This window comes from Sphaeramia orbicularis, chromosome 13 (genome assembly GCF_902148855.1).
Source record: "Sphaeramia orbicularis chromosome 13, fSphaOr1.1, whole genome shotgun sequence".
Taxonomy (NCBI): Eukaryota; Metazoa; Chordata; class Actinopteri; order Kurtiformes; family Apogonidae; genus Sphaeramia; species Sphaeramia orbicularis.
In genome coordinates, this window is record NC_043969.1 from 28,361,971 (window position 1) to 28,380,878 (window position 18,908).

General features: G+C 40.8%; 1 protein-coding gene across 1 annotated transcript in view; it reads right to left on the reverse strand.

Moving 5' to 3' along the window:
• Positions 1 to 18,908, reverse strand: part of sipa1l3 (signal-induced proliferation-associated 1 like 3) — a 74,226-nt gene that overhangs the window by 20,005 nt on the left and 35,313 nt on the right. Inside the window, exons 3-7 of the mRNA XM_030152552.1 lie at positions 8,532 to 9,267; positions 6,680 to 7,655; positions 3,410 to 3,540; positions 1,052 to 1,240; positions 324 to 498 (exon numbers count right to left, since the gene is read on the reverse strand). Of these exons, the coding sequence (XP_030008412.1) occupies positions 324 to 498; positions 1,052 to 1,240; positions 3,410 to 3,540; positions 6,680 to 7,655; positions 8,532 to 9,032 (1,972 nt within the window). The 5' untranslated portion in view covers positions 9,033 to 9,267. The remainder of the gene's footprint in view (positions 1 to 323; positions 499 to 1,051; positions 1,241 to 3,409; positions 3,541 to 6,679; positions 7,656 to 8,531; positions 9,268 to 18,908) is intronic.

Consider the following 18,908-nt stretch of genomic DNA (forward strand, 5'->3'; position numbering starts at 1 on the left):
TATTAGGCTTATTCAAGTGTTTGAGGGTGTTGGGAAAGTAAATAATCTCTCTTAGTGCATGACTAACTGGATGTGCATTCTCTCAATAGAAGCATCAATTCACAATCTTTGTCATGTAGCACAGTGTTACTTGTATCTCTGTTATCTCTGGAACTCAAATCATTTTCCTAACACTTGCCCAAAAAATACATATTAAAGTAATTAAGCTAATATCGTAAATGTGCAACAGCTAGTTGACTAATTGGTGGAAGTGACAGCTACTAATTAACTACAAAAAACCTTTGGTTGGTAGGGAGCAATGCTTGGGCCTCGGGAAGACTTACTCTTTGTGTCGAGCTGTGCAGCATATTTGGTGAATCCTTTGAGCTGCACCTGCTCCCCCAGCAGCTCCAGGAATGCAGAGAAGGAAGGCGACGCCTCCTCATTGTTGTACATCTCCTCCTCTGTGCTTTGGCCTGCGCGGCACAGCAGTACACCCACCTTGTGCTTCTGACTTAACTACAAGGTGAGAGATAACATTAACAATAAACACACACAAAACACAGTCAAAAGAGTAAAACACCAAAGTGGAGCTTGCGCAACTAAAACAACTTAATGTCAGGGTAGATGTTATCAAACACTTCACTTGAAAATATACCGGCATGTAATTCTACGCATAATGACCGTAGCACTGTTGGAGTATAATCTACCTGCACAAACAAAAAACAACCCAACTGTTGCCTAAACATCTCTGCCTTGTACTTCACCCTCCATTAAATAAAAGGTGAGATAACATGGATAAACATTAAAGCTTTTATAGTCACATTCTAGAACTCAAACATACCACACCCTGCTTTAAACAGATTTCACTGCCCTCATTCTTTCGTACTTTGCACCAACACTAAACCAGTTTTATACATTTGTAACACAAACCAAACAAACTGTAACTGTTACTAGTATACCTTGATCAGGCCATTTTTTTTTTTTTTTTTTTTAAATCTCACAGCCATTTTGTTCAGCTTTTTATTTCCATTACACAAAAATAAAATGCAAATATAGGCACATAACTCACCCCTTGTTCCTCCAGTTTAAGGAGCTGCTCAGTGACCTTAGGTGTGCTGAGGGCTAGTCTCAAACAGGAGACGTTGAGCTCAGGGACTACCTGCTCCAGGACCTCCTTTAGTGGTAGACCCCTCACTGTGCCGTGCCTCCCGGTAGATGCCACTGCATCTTCTAAGATGGAGCCTCGGAGGGTCACCAGCTGTGTATGGAGAAAGATAAGCACTGTAAAACTGGAAATAACAGATTATAAAAAGTTAAGACTACATATATTTCAGGTCACATTCAGTGCCAGCTGGGGATCAAACAGCCATTACTCATTTAAGTACATTACTTTCTTTATTGTAGGGTTGGATTAGTAAGTTGCCATCAAATACATTTTATGATCACTACCTTGTACTTCAAAAGTGAGAGAGGAATGTGAGAATTTGTGGTCAGATGAGAGGTTGTGTCCTACTGAGCAGAGAGTGTTCTCCAGTGTTTGGCCTCTTGATAACCCTTATACCTTGAAGGTGCCAATAACAGAATGAAAAATAATGAACAAGTTCTAAAGATTCTTGATTTTAAAAAAATTGTCATCAATCAGGGATATGCATGATTTTAAATAATGATTACAGACTATATGAGCTACAAATATACAAGGAACAAAATTCTACTTTAAATTAATTCCCTACATGTTTACAAGGGGATAGAGGTGAAATTGGAGCATTATAATATCAAAAAGGCACCAAATTCAGGCTTCTATGGCCATAATACTCTGTGGTGAATATGCCCATTTCCTTCTAGAAAGCCACATCAACAGATACAGATTAACAAATGTGTTTTGTTGTTTGCTTGATGATCACAACAGAGAGAGAGGAATGGCTACATTAGAGCCAAAGATTTATCAGATGTCTGATACAGACAATTATAATAATTTCAATTGGTAATATGATAATGGGTCTATCTGTAGTAGAAATAAGTGAAATCTAACTTGGGCAACCAGTAACATGTATGACACAAGAGGAAATATTAATATTAACGTTGATATAAAAGACAGATCGTATTGATCCTTGCCTTCTCATTTAGACATGTCAGAGATTATGCTCTGGTTGTGCACATGCCCCTGGAAATGGAAGGACAGATGACAAATGAAAGGACAGTACACTGCTGCCTCTGTCAAACAGCAGTAGTTCCTTTGTATTGGGAATTAATATTCCACTCAGTATTGTGCTGCCACAGAGTGCTACTCCCTGGTGAGGGGAAATTGACCTGCTTCAAAACAGTCAGACTATAATAACCTCAGATACAGTTGGGAGGAGTGGGCTGCTCCTTCTCGCTGAGCACACACAACTACACACACACATATTCATTAAAAATGTATGGCGGACTCTGGAGCTGCCAAAGACCAGAGACAGCTGAACCTCAGAGACTCGGGTCTGCCACAGAGAAATGAAACCTGATTGACATAGATGAAGTTATGGAGTTGCTAGTCAGCTCATCAGCTGTGCGACAGTGGAGTGAAGTGACTGCAAGACAGAGTGTCAGGAGTGTGAGTGTGTGATGGTGCGAGAGAGGGAGTGTTTCCACCTTGCTGCATCAGCACTGCTGCACAGAATTAAATGACAGACTTAAGGGGAATGGATATTTGAGAGGAGCTGCGGCTTGAGTGGGAGAGAATAAAGTCTGCAATCAATCTCTTTTTTTTCTCTGTGTGGGAAGAGTAGGCCTGGTTTTGCTGGCTGTGTGCATTAGCTGAGCTCTGTGTACTTAGATGGCGGAGAGGCTCCATTGTTGTAGCAGAGCTAAGGTGATGAGGCCAGGCATCCATGTAATCCAGCTAAAAACAACATTGCAGGAGCCACGCAGAGAAAAACACACCAACTACAACTTCAAGAACAGTGAAAAGAGGCAGATCTGACACAACCTATTATGTCTTCTGAGGTCAAATAACCACTCGTTTTGTGATTTTTAAATGACCAAAACATACACAGATCTGTACATTATCTTAAAACACAATTTAAGTGAAACTCAATGGTGAAAAAAGGTTAGAACTTGGTTTGCTGTTGTAGAGCAGATTGTCTGAATGCAAGTCTAACATGTTTAAAGGATGTTTGTGAAGACCCTTTTAAGCAGCTTCAGCGTATCTTATCTAATTCTCCATAATCACAAGCCAGTCATTTAATACATTACAAGTTCTTGATCATGTAAAGTAGAAAAGTGTTTCAGTGTGCTACCTATGGGCTGAGGTCAAACATAAGCCAAGGCAGCCAGAGTTGGGCTTTTCTGTGTTGTCAGAGGTGAAAACAAAGAGCAGTGATAAAATGAACAAAGGTAAAAGTGGAAAAACGAATAACAGCCCTGTGACAAGTACACATCAAACTCCACGTACCTCGCTTGTTCTGACAATGAGGCGGTACTGGTACTGGTCTTTCAGGTCTTTGGTGTCTTCCAGTTTTTCTCTGCGGATGCTAACAGCCACAGGGCCCAGTTTATCATCTGTCCCAAAATAGTTTGAGTGCTCTGGTGAAGAACAAAAAGAGATGGTGAACAAGGTTTAGATTCACCTTGCGGCGACAATAGTTAGGCTAATATCTGAAAAGACGCCACGTACTGTGGTCACTATACATGACATACTGACATAAAAATGGTTTTACGTGAGGGGCAGCATTAAGGCAGTGACACCCAAATCCATCTTAAACCAAAAAGAATAAGGAAATTAATAGTTCTGCAGTACAAAAGTATTGTCCTGGAAATAGGGATATGTATCAACAATTAAAACTTATCAGTAGCAACAAGAGGATAGTTTGATAGAGGGTCATGGTTTCTCTGAAACGCATGAAATCCAAATCTCCATTAAGGCACATGGCAAATAAAGGAAGTTCAGCTGTCTAAAAAAGCCCATGCATGCTTTGTAAAAATGAAATGAAACACTGTATTTTTCAGATTAATTATCACACAGCCATGTACAATAGAGCCACACCAAATGTACAATAGAGTAAATATTTGAGTAAAAATCTAGGAATAAAGGAACAAAGTGCTGGAAATCCTGCAAATTTAGATGAAGTAGGATCAAAAGTCACTAATTAATATTTTGTATTTGGTTAAACACTGTTACAACACAACAGAGTCATCCATTAAGAAGCTGACACAAAGTTATCAACATACTCCACAAGCATCTTGGATGTTCTTGTGTAAAGCTCCTAATCTAAGATGCGCTAATTCCATCGCCACAGGAACTGTGGGAGTCGAAACACAAATTCTCAGGACACTCAAGGAGGAATCTAGTCTGACAAGTATTCCACCACAGCCTCCCCTTGAAACTGGAATGAGCCAGGGCGACATATGTGGACACACAAGACGACTCAGCCCTGCTTAGCTTCCATGTCATGCCCCCTGGTGAAAATGTCAGCTTTTTGATGAGGCTTTCTGACATGCACATGGGGAAAATCATAGCCCTCACACAATCACAGATGCATTCTGGGGGACAGCTAAGCTGGAAACGAGTCAGAAGATGAACATATTTTTGGAATGATAACCTTTATCTATGTGGCTGCAGGCCTGTCACTCTCACACACGCCTGTTCACACACATGTTCCTAACAGCATCTGTCACTAATTAGGATGCAGCCAGATGATGCTTGCCAAAGGGTAGTTTCATACATAGTGTCTGAAGGGGTCATGCTGACAAGAAAATGCCACATGCACACAACTGGACAGCACAGGTCTGTCTCTGAAGTTAAAGGTGTTACTTATAGTACTGAGGAGCAGATGTAAAACAAAGCAGCACTGACAGGCTTTGTTACGTGGTGGTTGAGATCAGGCGGAAAAGCAGGTGGTGTATCATCAGTTCAGAGTTTGCCAACAGTCCAGTGGCAGGTACATGTGTAATAAAAAGCCTGGGAATGGTGCCAGATTGGCCTGATCTGCTCTGTTCAGGTCCAGCTGGATATTAACAGCCAGAGGACGAAAAGAGGAATGACATCGAGAAACTCTGGCAGGACAAACACAGCCTGATTTATAGTGATTAACACCAGTGAGGGTAAAACACAACAAGAAAATACAGAAAATATATGCACATTATTTAAAACAAACAAACACTGAAAAAAATAAATGATCAACATGCAAAATTCAGTATTTAGTTTGACCTCCATTCCTGTGACCAGGAATGTATTCCAAATAACAAGAAATGCTTCCCATGCTTTGAATGAAACATACCAAATGATAAGGGCAGTTAATTTCAATTTGTCTGCCTAAAAAAGTTCATGTGATATGAAAAGGGAAGGCACAATAAAAACTTTGGTTCCACTTTTTGGTCTAAAAAAGCAGTTTTTTGTATGTTCATTATAACCTTGTAAAATAACAAATGTAATGGTGGTCTAAGATTTTTGCACACTGCTGTATTTGAGGTGACATCTATTTTATTTTAGGATTAGCTATTTACAGTCATGGAAAAAATTATTAGACCATCAAAAATCATCAAAAACAATGGTTATGCAATCAAGTACTAACTCCTGTGTGTATCATGTGACTAAAACAGACAGAGAAGAAAACATGGAATGCCTAAAAGCACTGTTTTTGGCAGTACAGTGCCATAGCTATAGATGTAAGAACTTAAGTGACTTTGGTTATTATCAAAAAAACTGGAAAATGGTTAGATATCAGCTCTTAAATTAAACTCTTATGAGCTATTTTTGTTGTTATCATTATATTTGTCCAAACAAATGTACCTTTAGTTGAACAACAAATTAAGGAGAGCAAGGGTGGCCTAATAATTTTTTCCACGAGCGTATGTGCTCTTGGTCTTCAAGTAAAACAGTGAGTATTCTCATAGAATCAGTTCCTACAGTTATGACAAAATCTATTCTGTGATACTGCTGTATCTAGCCATGCAATCATGTGCCCTGGAGGAGGCCCAGGCAATCAGTGTATCAAGCTTAGTTATGTACACAATGTTTGGTTCTTACTATTATACAGGACCAATCATGCAAATATTTAAGTGTAATGATAGATCATTTGTTATCTTGGAAGGATCACACTAAACCAAATCATTTATTTTCTCTACTTCCTTAGGTCTTTTGGAGCAGGTAGATAAATCCTTCTCATTTTTCACTATCACAACAATGTAATAGTACTTAGATGTGTTGGAAGTGTTTGTTCACTACTTTGAAGTCAGAATTTCTTCATCATCATATAGTTAAACAACCTGTAAAATCTCTTTCCACAGTAACATATTAAGGGTGACCAACAACATCGTTTTCTGACCCCAACCATGTTCTGAAGAGTTAATGCAAATGGTTACATCAATGCAGAGATCCAGGGTTTAATGATTTAATGCAACCCTGAAGCAGTTTTGTGGAACAGCCATCAATCCTGAAATTAAATATGGTGCTTAAGACGAAATCACATGTACACAAAGGGCCTCAAGTATCATCTTATGTGACTGTAACATTAGGTTTGATGTATTTATCTTTTTTCTTGCCTTTGTTATGTCTTTTTTGCAAATAGAGCTGCCATGACACAAGTAAACTTTCAGACTCATAGTATTATCATCTTCATCTTATGATCCTAACATCACAAAACTGGCACCAACATCAAAGAATAATGATGGATTAAGCCTGATGCCTGTGTAAAACATGAGTGTGTCTGTGACTCAGTGTTACCTTTTCCATGGAAGTAGTCCCTGTAGTACCTGGCCCCCAGGTCTACATGCTCTATGCTGTACAGTTTGAGTCTGTCCAGTCTTGTAACCTGCTGTTCAATAGGCACCTCCAGCACGGAGACACTGGCGTTACTTCTCCTCATCCATCCTCGCCCCCCGTCTCCCCCTCCTTCTACTCCTCGCTCTGCCGAAGAGCTGAGGAAGCTGATGTTACGCTCCCAGTGGCCACCAGTTTCATTGAGGAAATGGGGACAGCAGAGGAGCAGCGGGCTGTGAACTCCAGGAGGCCCATCCAGAGGGTCCATGCCCAAAGAAGGAACTGAGGAGCCCGGGTCAAGACTCAGAGTCAGATCCTCAATGCTAGAGTATGTTGGGTCATTCTGACTCGGAACTGAAGATCTGGACACGGACAGAGACACTGAGGCTGCAGACGCCCCTGTAGCGGTGTTTCTCCTCTGGGTGACATAGCCCCGCTGAGCTGCTGCCTCGTGAAGATCAAACAGGATGCTCTGAGCGTCGTAGTGAACAAAACTCTTAGGGCACACCCAGGGTTTATAAGAGGGATCTGTCAAAACACGTCCTCCATCCTCAGCAGTCTCTCCTTTCCCTCCATCCAGTTCCCCTCGACTAGAGCTCCTGAGTTTACGAAACAAAGAGGAAGTTCCCAGAGACGACTCTGTTCCTCCACTTTTCTTTCTCACTCTCTCAGGTCCATCCTTCCTTGATATCCCTCTGTCGTCTGCTGTGGGACCAGGCGAAGAAGCAGAAGGGAGAGGAGCACTAGAGGGTGAGTCTGGGGCCTGCAGTAGCTCCCTGAGGCGTATGGGAGCCGAGCTGCGCTGGTCAGGCCTCTCCTGGTGGAACTGGCTGAGCATATCAAAGAAACTCTGCTCAGGAATGCCCTGGATGTCAATGGAGGAAGTACTGCCATACTCTCTGAACAGGTTGCCCATACCGCCACCTCCACGAACCTCCACCTTGAGCCAAAGAGAGAGAAATTTAAATTAGTCAAAATAAATAAAAACTACAACTAACACAGTCCTGAGGGTATAATTACTTTTCATTCACGGAGTCCCTAAGTTCTGCTTTCAGTTTCACTTCAGTTGTAGTTCTCTTTATGAGTGCACAAGTCAGTTTAGTTTCTTTTTGTTTTGAGGGATTTATTCAGTTCAGTTTTTATTTAGTTTTGATGCTATTTCTAGTTTTTAGTATTGGAGGAAAGTCTTGATTGACAGAAGCTGAAAAGTATAAAATACAAGAATGCCTCACATCAAATATGATAGTCTAATCATTGTGTAACATATGAAGAAATTTAATTTAATCATTTAAAATATGTAGGATGTAGACAACTGCCTCAGTTACCTACATCCTCATCTGGACTGCCTCAGCTCATTTTTCTGAGAAAAGCTCTGACTCACACTGAGTTCTTCAATTCTTCTCTTCTGCTGCTCTATGGGGTGCAGCATTAGTTACCATTATCTTAGCAACAGAGTTCAATGAATGTCCAACTCTAAGCACAACAAGGACTCAAACACAAACCTCACATAAGGACAGGAAAAATACATATTGGACCTTGAAGTTCCAATACTTCACAAAGACATTTCGGTCCTGTGAACCATAAATCACTAACACTGGGGGGAAAATGGATAAAAGCTGATTTTACCTTCAATTCTAGTTTGTTGTTTGTTTTGCAATGTGGTTTTTTGACAATTTCCTTTTTTTTTCCATTTAATACATTTTACATTGCTAGTTTTATGCTCAGTTTTATGTTATGTTGACAGTAAAAACCCTGATATACAAACCAAAGCTGAATTCTAATATTGAGAAAAGGTGTAACCAGATGTGAGGCTCACCTCATTCTCGTCTTGTTCGCTTAGCGTCACCTCGCTGTTGGAGCGCTGCCGCAATGGAGGAAACACACGAAGGCTCAGTGGTGAACCTCTTTCACCGCACCCTCCACCTCTGAACTCTATATCCTTGGACCGTCGTCGTGGCAACCTGGCAACTCCTCCGCGCACCAGCCCCATGTCAGTTGAAAAAACTGAAGAGGAAATTGAAGTGGAACAGTCATCTCCGTGGTGATTGCTGCTAATTTGGCCATTTTCAAGCAGTGACTCCCGGGATTGTGCACGTCGCGGGGGCCACTCTGCGATACGGGCTCGTACACCCATTTTGGGCACAGATACTCGTGGCTGGATAGAGGGGTCTGGAGGTCCCGGAGCAGGGTGGCCATTAGGGGTATGACGAAACGGCATGTGTTGGGAGCCATGGAGGGGCAGCCCTCCTCCTCCTCCTCCTCCATCAAGAAGGTCTGAGGAGGTGCAGGTGACTCCTCTGTCTCTGTAGCTGTTCATGACACGCCAGGAGAGCTCAGGGTAGGAAAGAGGCCACGTTGACAGGGGGCCGGCATCCCATGTTAGGAGGTAAAGAGGAGGGGCCCCACACACACACACTGCTGATGGTGCTATAGCTCCAAGCTCTCAAAAACATGCCTTTAACTGGCAGGGACTTCACAGGTCCATTTAAGACCAGTGGGAGTCAGAATCGCCCCTCTTCTTCTTCTTGGACAGGCTTCAGTCTAATTTAGATCTGTAGATAAAAAAACAAAAAAACAAATCAATCCAACAACTTGGCTTTAAACATTCAGAACACAAAATCTTAAACGAAAACAAATTTGTTTCTTAAGACTTGCAACTGTGAGCTTGTGTGACCCAAATTTCTGCATAGGCCTACAGAAAAACTGAGCCCTGGAATCTGAAAAGAGCAAATCAGTCAACTGTAAAACAACGTAAGACTGATAAGACAGAAAGAGAAAGAGAGAGAGAGAGAGAGAGAGAGAGAGAGAGAGAGAGAGAGAGAGAGAGAGAGAGAGAGAGAGAGAGATACAGAGAGGAGAGAAAATAAGGTGAAGGGATATGACAGAGGATTTCTCCCGTTGAGGCTAATCTTCAAAAGGCTGACAAGGGATATTATTATCACACACTGCGTGCACTTGAGTGCATGTGTGCACACTCAACACTCGCAGCCACAGGACATGAAGGCTCTGGACGTTCTGCTGTAGATTAAAACCAGTCAAACACTTGGTTAATATTATCAGACTAGAAAGTACAACAGATACAAACAGAAGGAATGCAAAGTATACAGAACATTTAAACACTTCAGCATTAATGCGTATTCTTTACTCTTGTCTTTTAAAGCTGATAATACAGCCTGTTTTTATCTGCACCTGGTGTATCTGTGTATCTGACAAGCTGATGTGAGTCTAATTTTTTTTGTATCTGTGTGTATGTTCAAACATCTGAAGACTGAGCGTTGCATGCCATTATTTTCCTAGGAGACATGACAATTTGTGATTGATTTTTTCATCTCCACCTCTGTAGGTCAGGTACAAATCTCTAAATGGCCAAATTACAACAATAACTCTGTGTTGTATATACTTTTTGAATTGTGGAGCTCAAAAGTAACTCCAGGAGAGACAGAAAAGGACATGCTCACAAAATGACCAAACAGCTAGAGGGGTGAGGTGGGGCTAAGCTAGAAATAGTGTGACGGAACAGAGTCAAGACAGTGCAAAGAGGGCAGCAGCACATTGCTCAGTGAACCACAACAGAGAGCTTTAATGTGACAGTCACACAGAGTCACACAACATTAAGTCCAACAAAAAAAAAACACTGGACTTGTATAGACTATTGTGTACTCAGAAGCATCTTATGCCTCCCCTAAAGCTAAATATGATATCTCCCCCAGAATAAAGACATTTTAAGTTTATTCCAATAGTTCACTTTTAGTTTCTTTATATGAAAAGATAAAAATTACAATGTTGTTACTATTGCTCCCAGCAAACTGCATACTTGAGCACTAGCTCATCATCTGTCCAGTCATAGCTAGAGTTTGTGGTTATTCAGATTGACCAGCTGGGAATTCTTATTAGATACCATTAGACTGTGGTCACGATTATGAACACGGCAAGTAGCAACAAGATACTGTCAGACCAGTCCACGTGTGAATAAAGGGCTACAGGGGGATCTTGGCAGCCTTTTACATTGTGTATCTTTGTGAAGAGCGCTGTATGTGTTTGGGTCCCATTGCTCAATATTTAATATGGAAAGCATGATAATAACAGCCTGTGGGGGTTTGCAAATCCTGAATGAGAGCTCCAGCTAAATGCCTAATATGTAAATGGGCTCCATCCGTCATCTCAGCTATATTCAAACTGCTACTATATCATGCACCTCTTCTTTTTGGTATCAAAATTTCCCTTTTAACCATTTCCCATTTCAATTCTTTACTTAATACTCCATTTCTGGATTATACATCCTTTATCTACATAAGTCTCTCCTCAAAGCTATTCACACACATCTTAAATAAATTTGCTCGGTGGGCAAAGAGCATAAGCATATCAGTCTTTTAAACTGTGCCCTCTTTAATAACCAATTTCTGCCAATTTCATTGTCTCTAAATTCTTTTGCTTTTTCAAACTGCTCAGGTTATTCAAGCCCACGGGCACACCTTGACGTCTAGCCTCTTGTCTGATTCAATGATCATTTTTTTCTTGTACACTTATCATCGTGTCATCATTGTGTTCAACAAGTCAAATAGACTAAGTCAGACATCTCAAATTTCAAATCTTTAGACAAGAGTGTTAAACGTTTCACTACACTGACCCAATCACTGAGGATTGAAATCACATCTCAATCACATGCTGATGAATAACCAGACACTTATTAAGACTATGATTAAGCCTCAGATTCTAGTTAGACTACATTTTCAAGTACTTTTTTTTAAACCACTGCTGCTGTTTCACATGGAAATCATAAAAAAACAAACAAATAAACAAAAACCCCAGACAATAGGTGTTTGGCTTGTATGAGCAAAAATTCTGTTGAAAGACCAAATCTTTACTTTGTTTGTCTCCTCAGCTGCTTCATTTTTTTGTGAAATCTACATGTGGACTCACGGGGAAACTGTCACAATGAAATTCAATTTGCATTACACTGAGCTTTTCATTGCATCAAGGAAGCTCAGAGCAGTTTGTGTGCGATTTATGATACACAGCACCTTTTATGAGTCCTCGCTGAATTCATTTCTGGTCCCACAAGTGCACTACTCACTCACTCATATACACACATGGGTGCCATCAACAACACTCATTCACGGCTAACAAAATCCCCCTATAGTCATACAGATACGCAAATCTATCATGTCTTTGTTTTGTGGAACCAAAGGCTCTTCCATGCCAAAGGCTCCCGCTCTGATCACGCTCTCTGACAGAGTTTTTCCTCATCCGGAGGCCTGTCCTGTGATCCACTATCAGACCCAATCCCAGATTATCCGGCCCCAGCTGCAGGAGCTGCAGAATGGCTTCATTGTATGTCTAAGGTTCCTGATGAGAGAGGCAATGGAGTGAATGCGGTCTCAAAGCGCCTGCAGCCCATAAGCTAAAATGCACCTGAGTGACTTTAACAGACACAGTTAGCTCAGTCATTAGGACGAAATATAGTTTTCTCAGAAGCTTAAAACACAACATATCACTTCAGGACAGACAATGTTCAAAAGCCATGCACAGAACCAATAGGAAGTGTCATACTATAGTGTATCAACAGTGTATTATCACACTCACAGTAGACTTAGTGTTTTGAAAATAAACCAAGGGGGGCAGGGTTTGTAATGTTTTATTAGTGTTTTTATGTACTCAAAGAGGTTAAATAATATAAAAAAAATACAAATAGATATGGTTTACCTCACATTTTGTTTTAGCTCTTTCGATTTAATTTTCAGTGCCTCCGCACGTAAACCAGTTTTACAACATAACAAATACATGTACTTACCGCAAGGTGAAGATGTCAAATAAAAGATGTTAGATAATATAATTTATGTAATGGTCTAAAAGCTTCATGCAAGGACTGCATGAACTGATATTGATGAGATGAAAACTGGTATCAAACGGCACAATATTGTTCCCCAGTATTACCCGAGTCATTCAGTCAGTGCCTCTGTATTTATACAAAGAAAAACAGCAAAAGCAAGATATGAGGAGGTGCCTTTTGGATGGTAGTGTTTTGAAAAATACCAAAATGTTCATGGGACTTTCAAAAGAGTGTCTCTAGCCTCGTGTGGCACAAATTCAGTCACAGACAAAACAGTATCCTCATCTTTCTGTTCACTTAACTTTGCAGTCTGCCTTTTACGCAATAAGCTCACAATGACAGACAGTGTAGTGCTCAACGTATGACTAAGTTAGCATATCAAAACATTATGTTGCCCTGAGGCAGGAGTTACAAATTAAAAAGCCATAAATCGTATTAAATGGAGGTGACAGCAGAAAGGCTGGGTGTACTCTCATAAATAGCTACATTTTCACAAATCAAAAGGAGTTTCGAATACCAGCATCAACTAAACAGAAGGTAAAATGTGTGAGAAAATGTATCTGCATTAGTAAGAACTGAGAAGACAGTGAACTTTTGCACAAGTGCAGAAGATAGAGCATGGGAATCAAATGCCTTTTAATTATTCACATATAGTACTGAGTTAGCTGTGGGTGTACCTCCCCTGATCTGACTCCTCCCGTCTCCCATTCATGCCCTCTCCTTCCACACCCGCTCTGACTCGCTCTGCATGATGCAGGGCTGGCCCATGAGCCACAAACACACACCAAGGCTGGTAATTACACTGGTTAGAAAATGGTAATGACAGAGTTAGCAGCGGAGTACAGCTTCCAGAGGAATGACTGTACATGTCAGGGAGGAGGTGCTAGTGCTGCTACTTGTTGGATTGTCATACCAATACTGGCAGACCTGAGATCAGCGTAGAGCATGACAAATGAAATCAACAATATTCAACTGTATCCATCTTATAAAGTCTACTGATTTTTGCGACAAATCCAAATGCAATAGCCATCAGTTGTTGTACATGTTTAAACCAAGAAAGGAATATGGAGAGTGTGAGTAGATTATTGGGCTTTTTGACATGTAAAACAGATGGTGGTACATATGACTGGCAGACGGAAGAGCAGAGCGAGACACTAATTCAACACAATACAGAGCTGGCAGGCACCAGGGGACAGCACATCGAGCATTCAGGGCAACATGGCTCCTGAAGGAGCAGACACACTGAGAGGTGCCAACAGGTCTTTAATGACCCTCAACCCTGTCTTAAGCACCTACCCTCATTTAGACAGAGTCATTAAAAATAAAAGATGAATGAAAAAAGTAGCAATAGTACAATATCTGATATGCATTGCACAGCCACATACCCTGAATATTTTCATTATTTTGCACATAAAAATCTGAAATGTAACATTATTATATATTCAACAAGGACCAAGTTTACAAAAAAGGAGAGACTTTAAAATAAGTATACAGTAGATGTACACCTCTTTAGTCATTAGTCTTTATGCATAAGGCTGTAGAGAAAGCCTTTTTTTACAATAACAGATTTGATCAGTTTGATTTCATACTGGCTTTCTTGCCAAATGGAACTTCAGGGCTCCATCACAGCTGTGGAGGAGGTTCTCTTTTTTCAGAAACTGATGCTGCATCTGAGAATACACACATGATAAACTCTCTACCAGAAAAATATGAATTACATTTTCAATATCATTGCAACATCAATATGCCTAAAATTTAATGAAAGAAGAAAATCATCTTTTTTTTTTTTTACATGTGCTGACATTCAATTGCAATGTTTAACAGAGTCCTTAGGTACACAGGTCATGCATTCACAATAGTTGGCAGATGAATCAGATGAAGGCCCTGCTGGTATCAGCTGCCTAATTGGTGTCAATTCTGGTTGAAACTGCAAGATTAGTTTTGTTTATACTGCCATCACAATAACAACTAAAGTAAAAATTAACCACACTTTTGTTGTTTTACATTGTCTCCACAGAGAAATCAAGTCTCTGCATATATCTCTACTGAGTAGATAAAGGACAATGAGATGCCACTGAGTAGGACCAAACACAGATCTGAGTCAATGCCTTGGTCAAGACAGGACACTTAATCAAGCATGCACGTTTTTCCAGTATTGAATATTATACTAGAAACAGATTTTCCTCATATCAACAAGTCCTTCCAAATATTAGTACTGGATACTATATAGCTATATAGCATAACTGATGCATTACAACTTGATGATTATGAAGCATGTAGTAAATGACTGTATATACTACCACTGGCATGTGACTCCCTATGGCATTTCAGTCTTCTTGGTCTCCCCATTACAAAAACAAATCAACATCACAACAAAATTAAATACAGTAAGTATTAAGGGTGATGCACCACTGGCTGTTAGTAACATTTGTGTTGCTAAAATAGTGAGTATTTTTGAGTTTATTTGATGTAATTTTTAAGAGTCAGCAGTAAAAGTGTTGATACACCTTAACTTGGATGTAATTATCTTAAATGTTTATCAGCCACAGTTACAGTGTTTTGTTACATCTTGTATAACTCTGGATTATGTATGAAAATCTGACCCACTTCAGAAAAAATATTGAGATATGTTGCATATAGCCATTAAGGTCAAATGTATGAAGACATGGTTTTTGGCTGTATCATCCCGCCATATTAAATCATAAGAGTAATGACCCATTTCAGCAAGTCCCAACATAAATGTGAAAATTATAAGGTATTCTTTAAAAGACTAACCGTAGGCGATACATGCAGATGCTCCAGGGTAAGCCTGAGAAACAAATGTCATCATATCCCTGGCTGACCCCCTATATAAACAACAAAATTCTACAGGAAACACAACAACCATTGACACGTTCCAACACTGGGAAGGAAATACACAGTTGAAGCCTCCGACTCGAGTCTAAATCTGGCTTGTGAGTCTGTTTGGTTTATCTGGAGGCGACATCTCTCCCTCTCAGACTGGAGCTTCACCAAAATACTTATTCTCTCTCTCTCTCTCTCTCTCTGTCGCTCTGCTTTCCTCTCCACTAACTTTCTTCCCCAGTCTTTTCCCCCATGTCTCTCCCAACCTCGCTGTCATTGTCTTTATTGATTCCCATCTACATTGTTTTGCTGATTCCTGCTGATGTCGCTGGTGTCACTTCCATCTGTCTGTCTGTCTGTCAGGCTGCCTTCCCATGACACAGAGAATGCTGGGGAGGAAGAGGAAGACCCGGAGCTGAGGTGAAAAGAGCAAGATCCAGTTGGAGGGAGACGATTTGTGATCACACTAACATGTAGAGTCACAAAGATGTTGGATAATAATCAACTGAAGCATCATTCATATCTGTGGGAGATGATGAATGGCAGTGAGAAAACACGGAGGTGTTGAAGAGATGGAGGTGGAGAAGAGAAACAGAGACATGGTCGAGATGTAAACACTGAAATCCATCTGTATAAGATGCCACAGCTTTTCAATTTACCAAAAACAACATCATTCCAAACCATGGAGGAGTGCTCCTGCTTCCCTTTTTTTTTTTTTTACATGGAAGTCAGTATGGATGGCGCTGCTCCAACATACATCAGACTTGCCACTTAAGAGTCATGAACCCTGAGACATCTGGTTGAAGGATGGGCTATTTAACCAAAACCAATTAACTGTTTAACGTGAAACGGAAGAGGAGAGTTAAAACATGTTATCCTCCAATGCCCACGTTTGTAGATATACAGCAGTGAGATAAGTATATGTTAAATTACACATTATGCAACAGCATTAAAGAAAATAAAACAAATGTTTCAACAAAACAAATAATCTAAGCCCTCTTCGGCTATATGATATGCACATTTCCATGTTTTCTAATGTTTTACAGACCAATATTCACCACAACCTAAAATACGGAAACTCTTAATTGAAGCAGTAGCCATGAAAGACAATATTGTGTGCACGGTAAATCAGCAAATACTTCACAAATTAAGGTAGTTCACTAAATTGATGAAAACCTATTCAATCTTATCAAACAACTGGTCAAGCGGTAACGGATCAAAATATTTGCTGTTCAAATGGATATACCGTTTCAACTAAATGGCATGTGGATACACATAATAAAAAGTAAAATATGAAAAAAAGAACTTCATATATTACATTTTTCAAATCTTTACAATAATAAAAAAAAGACAAAATTGTAATTTCAAGATATGCTTTCACCGAGCAGATATGCCCGTCTTCATACAGCTGTAACTTTTTTGTCAATGGGAATCTTTCTAAACCAAAAACAGATCCAAAAACTAGACAAAATTTTCTGAAAACAATTAGTTATAATAGGGTATTGGGGGATAGTTTTAATTGCTTACAACACATGTATACCTCCCCTTGACCAGGCTCACAGCTATTGAGGTTTTGCACATACGTCACATGATCACGTGGTTTTCTGTTTACAACGCCATATTGGTAGGCAAGCTTTCCTTGGATCGTACAACGTGTTAAACGATGGACCTGCTAAACTCCCATGTGCCATTTATTACTTAGCTTTCACGAATTATAAGTTAGGCAGAAAGACCGCTCGGTTCCATTGGTGGCAGCGGTGGTTCTGTTCTGCTGACCGCTGTTTATAGTTATTACCGCGGTTAGTGTAGCTTCTCCGTATTGTTAGCCTGCGTGCGTGTTGTGCTTAGCATCATGGAAAAGAAGAATTGTCATCATGTGGTACGGTGATGAAGACCCCTTTAAACCTACCAGGAGGGCTTCCCCTGACCTATCACCCTATAGAGAGAGAGTGATTGTGGATCTACTTGCTTCCTTTGCCGGTGATGGCAGCCAGAGTTTCCTCAGCTGGGTGAAGCAGCTGGAAGTGGCAGTCGAAGCTACGGCGGGCGACACTGGTGAGTTCAGCGGGGAGCTGGTGAGAATATTCCCCACCCGTCTGTGCAAGTCTGCTTTTCTACTATGGGACAGCCTTCCCAATGCAGTCAAGTCAAATTATGCAGCCATGAAAGAGAAGATGGGATCGGCTTTTGGACAGTGTCAGTTAACTCTTTAAGTGCCAGACAGTTAAGGGGCTAATAAGCCTTAAAAGTGCCACAGAATTTGGCCGTTTTTCAGTATTTCGCGTCGTTTTTATAATATTTGAAGAATCCTGCAGGAAACCGCTCGGTAACATCCGACCGATTGCTGATTAGATCCAAAACGCACCGGACACAGCCGATTCATTATTGATCGTAATTTGCATAATTTATAATAATAATAATAATAATAATAATAATAATAATAATAATAATAATCATCATCATCATCATCTTTATTTATATAGCACTTTTCATACATTAAAAACTGTAGCACAAAGTGCTTTACATATCAGTTTAAAAATCAGTACCGCCCCCCACCCACACCCACCCACTCACCCGCACACACACCCACTCACCCGCACACACACATATACATGCAAACCCACATATACATGCCAACCCACAAGCTCACACATACTTAAGAAGACTGACTGAGCACGGGTAGACCAGAACAAAAATGTACAAGTAAAAGTAAAACATCAATTTAGGAGGCGCTGTCTCAGGGAGCCATCCGCACCAGGAGGCAGCCGCCGACTCCGGCGACCAGGCACCAGCAACACAGCCCCGCATCCCAACTAGTGGGAGAGGGCCAACTGGGACCCCCACCCACCAGAAAGGAGCGGACCCCAGTGAGAGAAGGCGCCACAGCCCCCGGAGTCCACAGCCGCCCCCCGGCATGGAGGGCTCCCTCTGATGAAACACCGAAGAATAAGAAACATTAAAAAGATATAAAAATATTATTCGGTCGCGTGACCTCAAATTCCCGTCTGCTTGGTCTCAAAAGGGGGACACAGAAAGAACGTCATCAAAATGTGAGAAAGAAATGGGGGTGGATGGTTTGTTTGTACACAAATGTGGCGTGTTCTCCAAAGCCGATCTGATCAGCCCGTGGCACTTTACAGGTTGTTTTCGTAAAGCCGATTTAATCGGCCCATGGCACTGAAAGTGTTAATGGACCGTTTAAGAGCTAACATATCGGCTTGTTCACAAGTTCCGGGGGAGAGCCTGGAGGTGTACGTGGCTGATGTGAGCCGGCTGGTAGCTGGTACTCGTGTTTTTGCCTCCAAGTTGCCCGCGCATCACTGTTGTTAGTCAACATTGAAACTCATCTATGGTGCCTTTATCACAAGCAGACATACTCACAAATAACAAAACATGCAAACACGAGTCCAAAGAAAAACACGATATAAAGCAACAGTTCTGACTTTCTGGATCCAGATAGCGTGCCTACCAATATGGCGGTATAAACAGCAATCACATGACCAGTGACGTCAGCTGCAA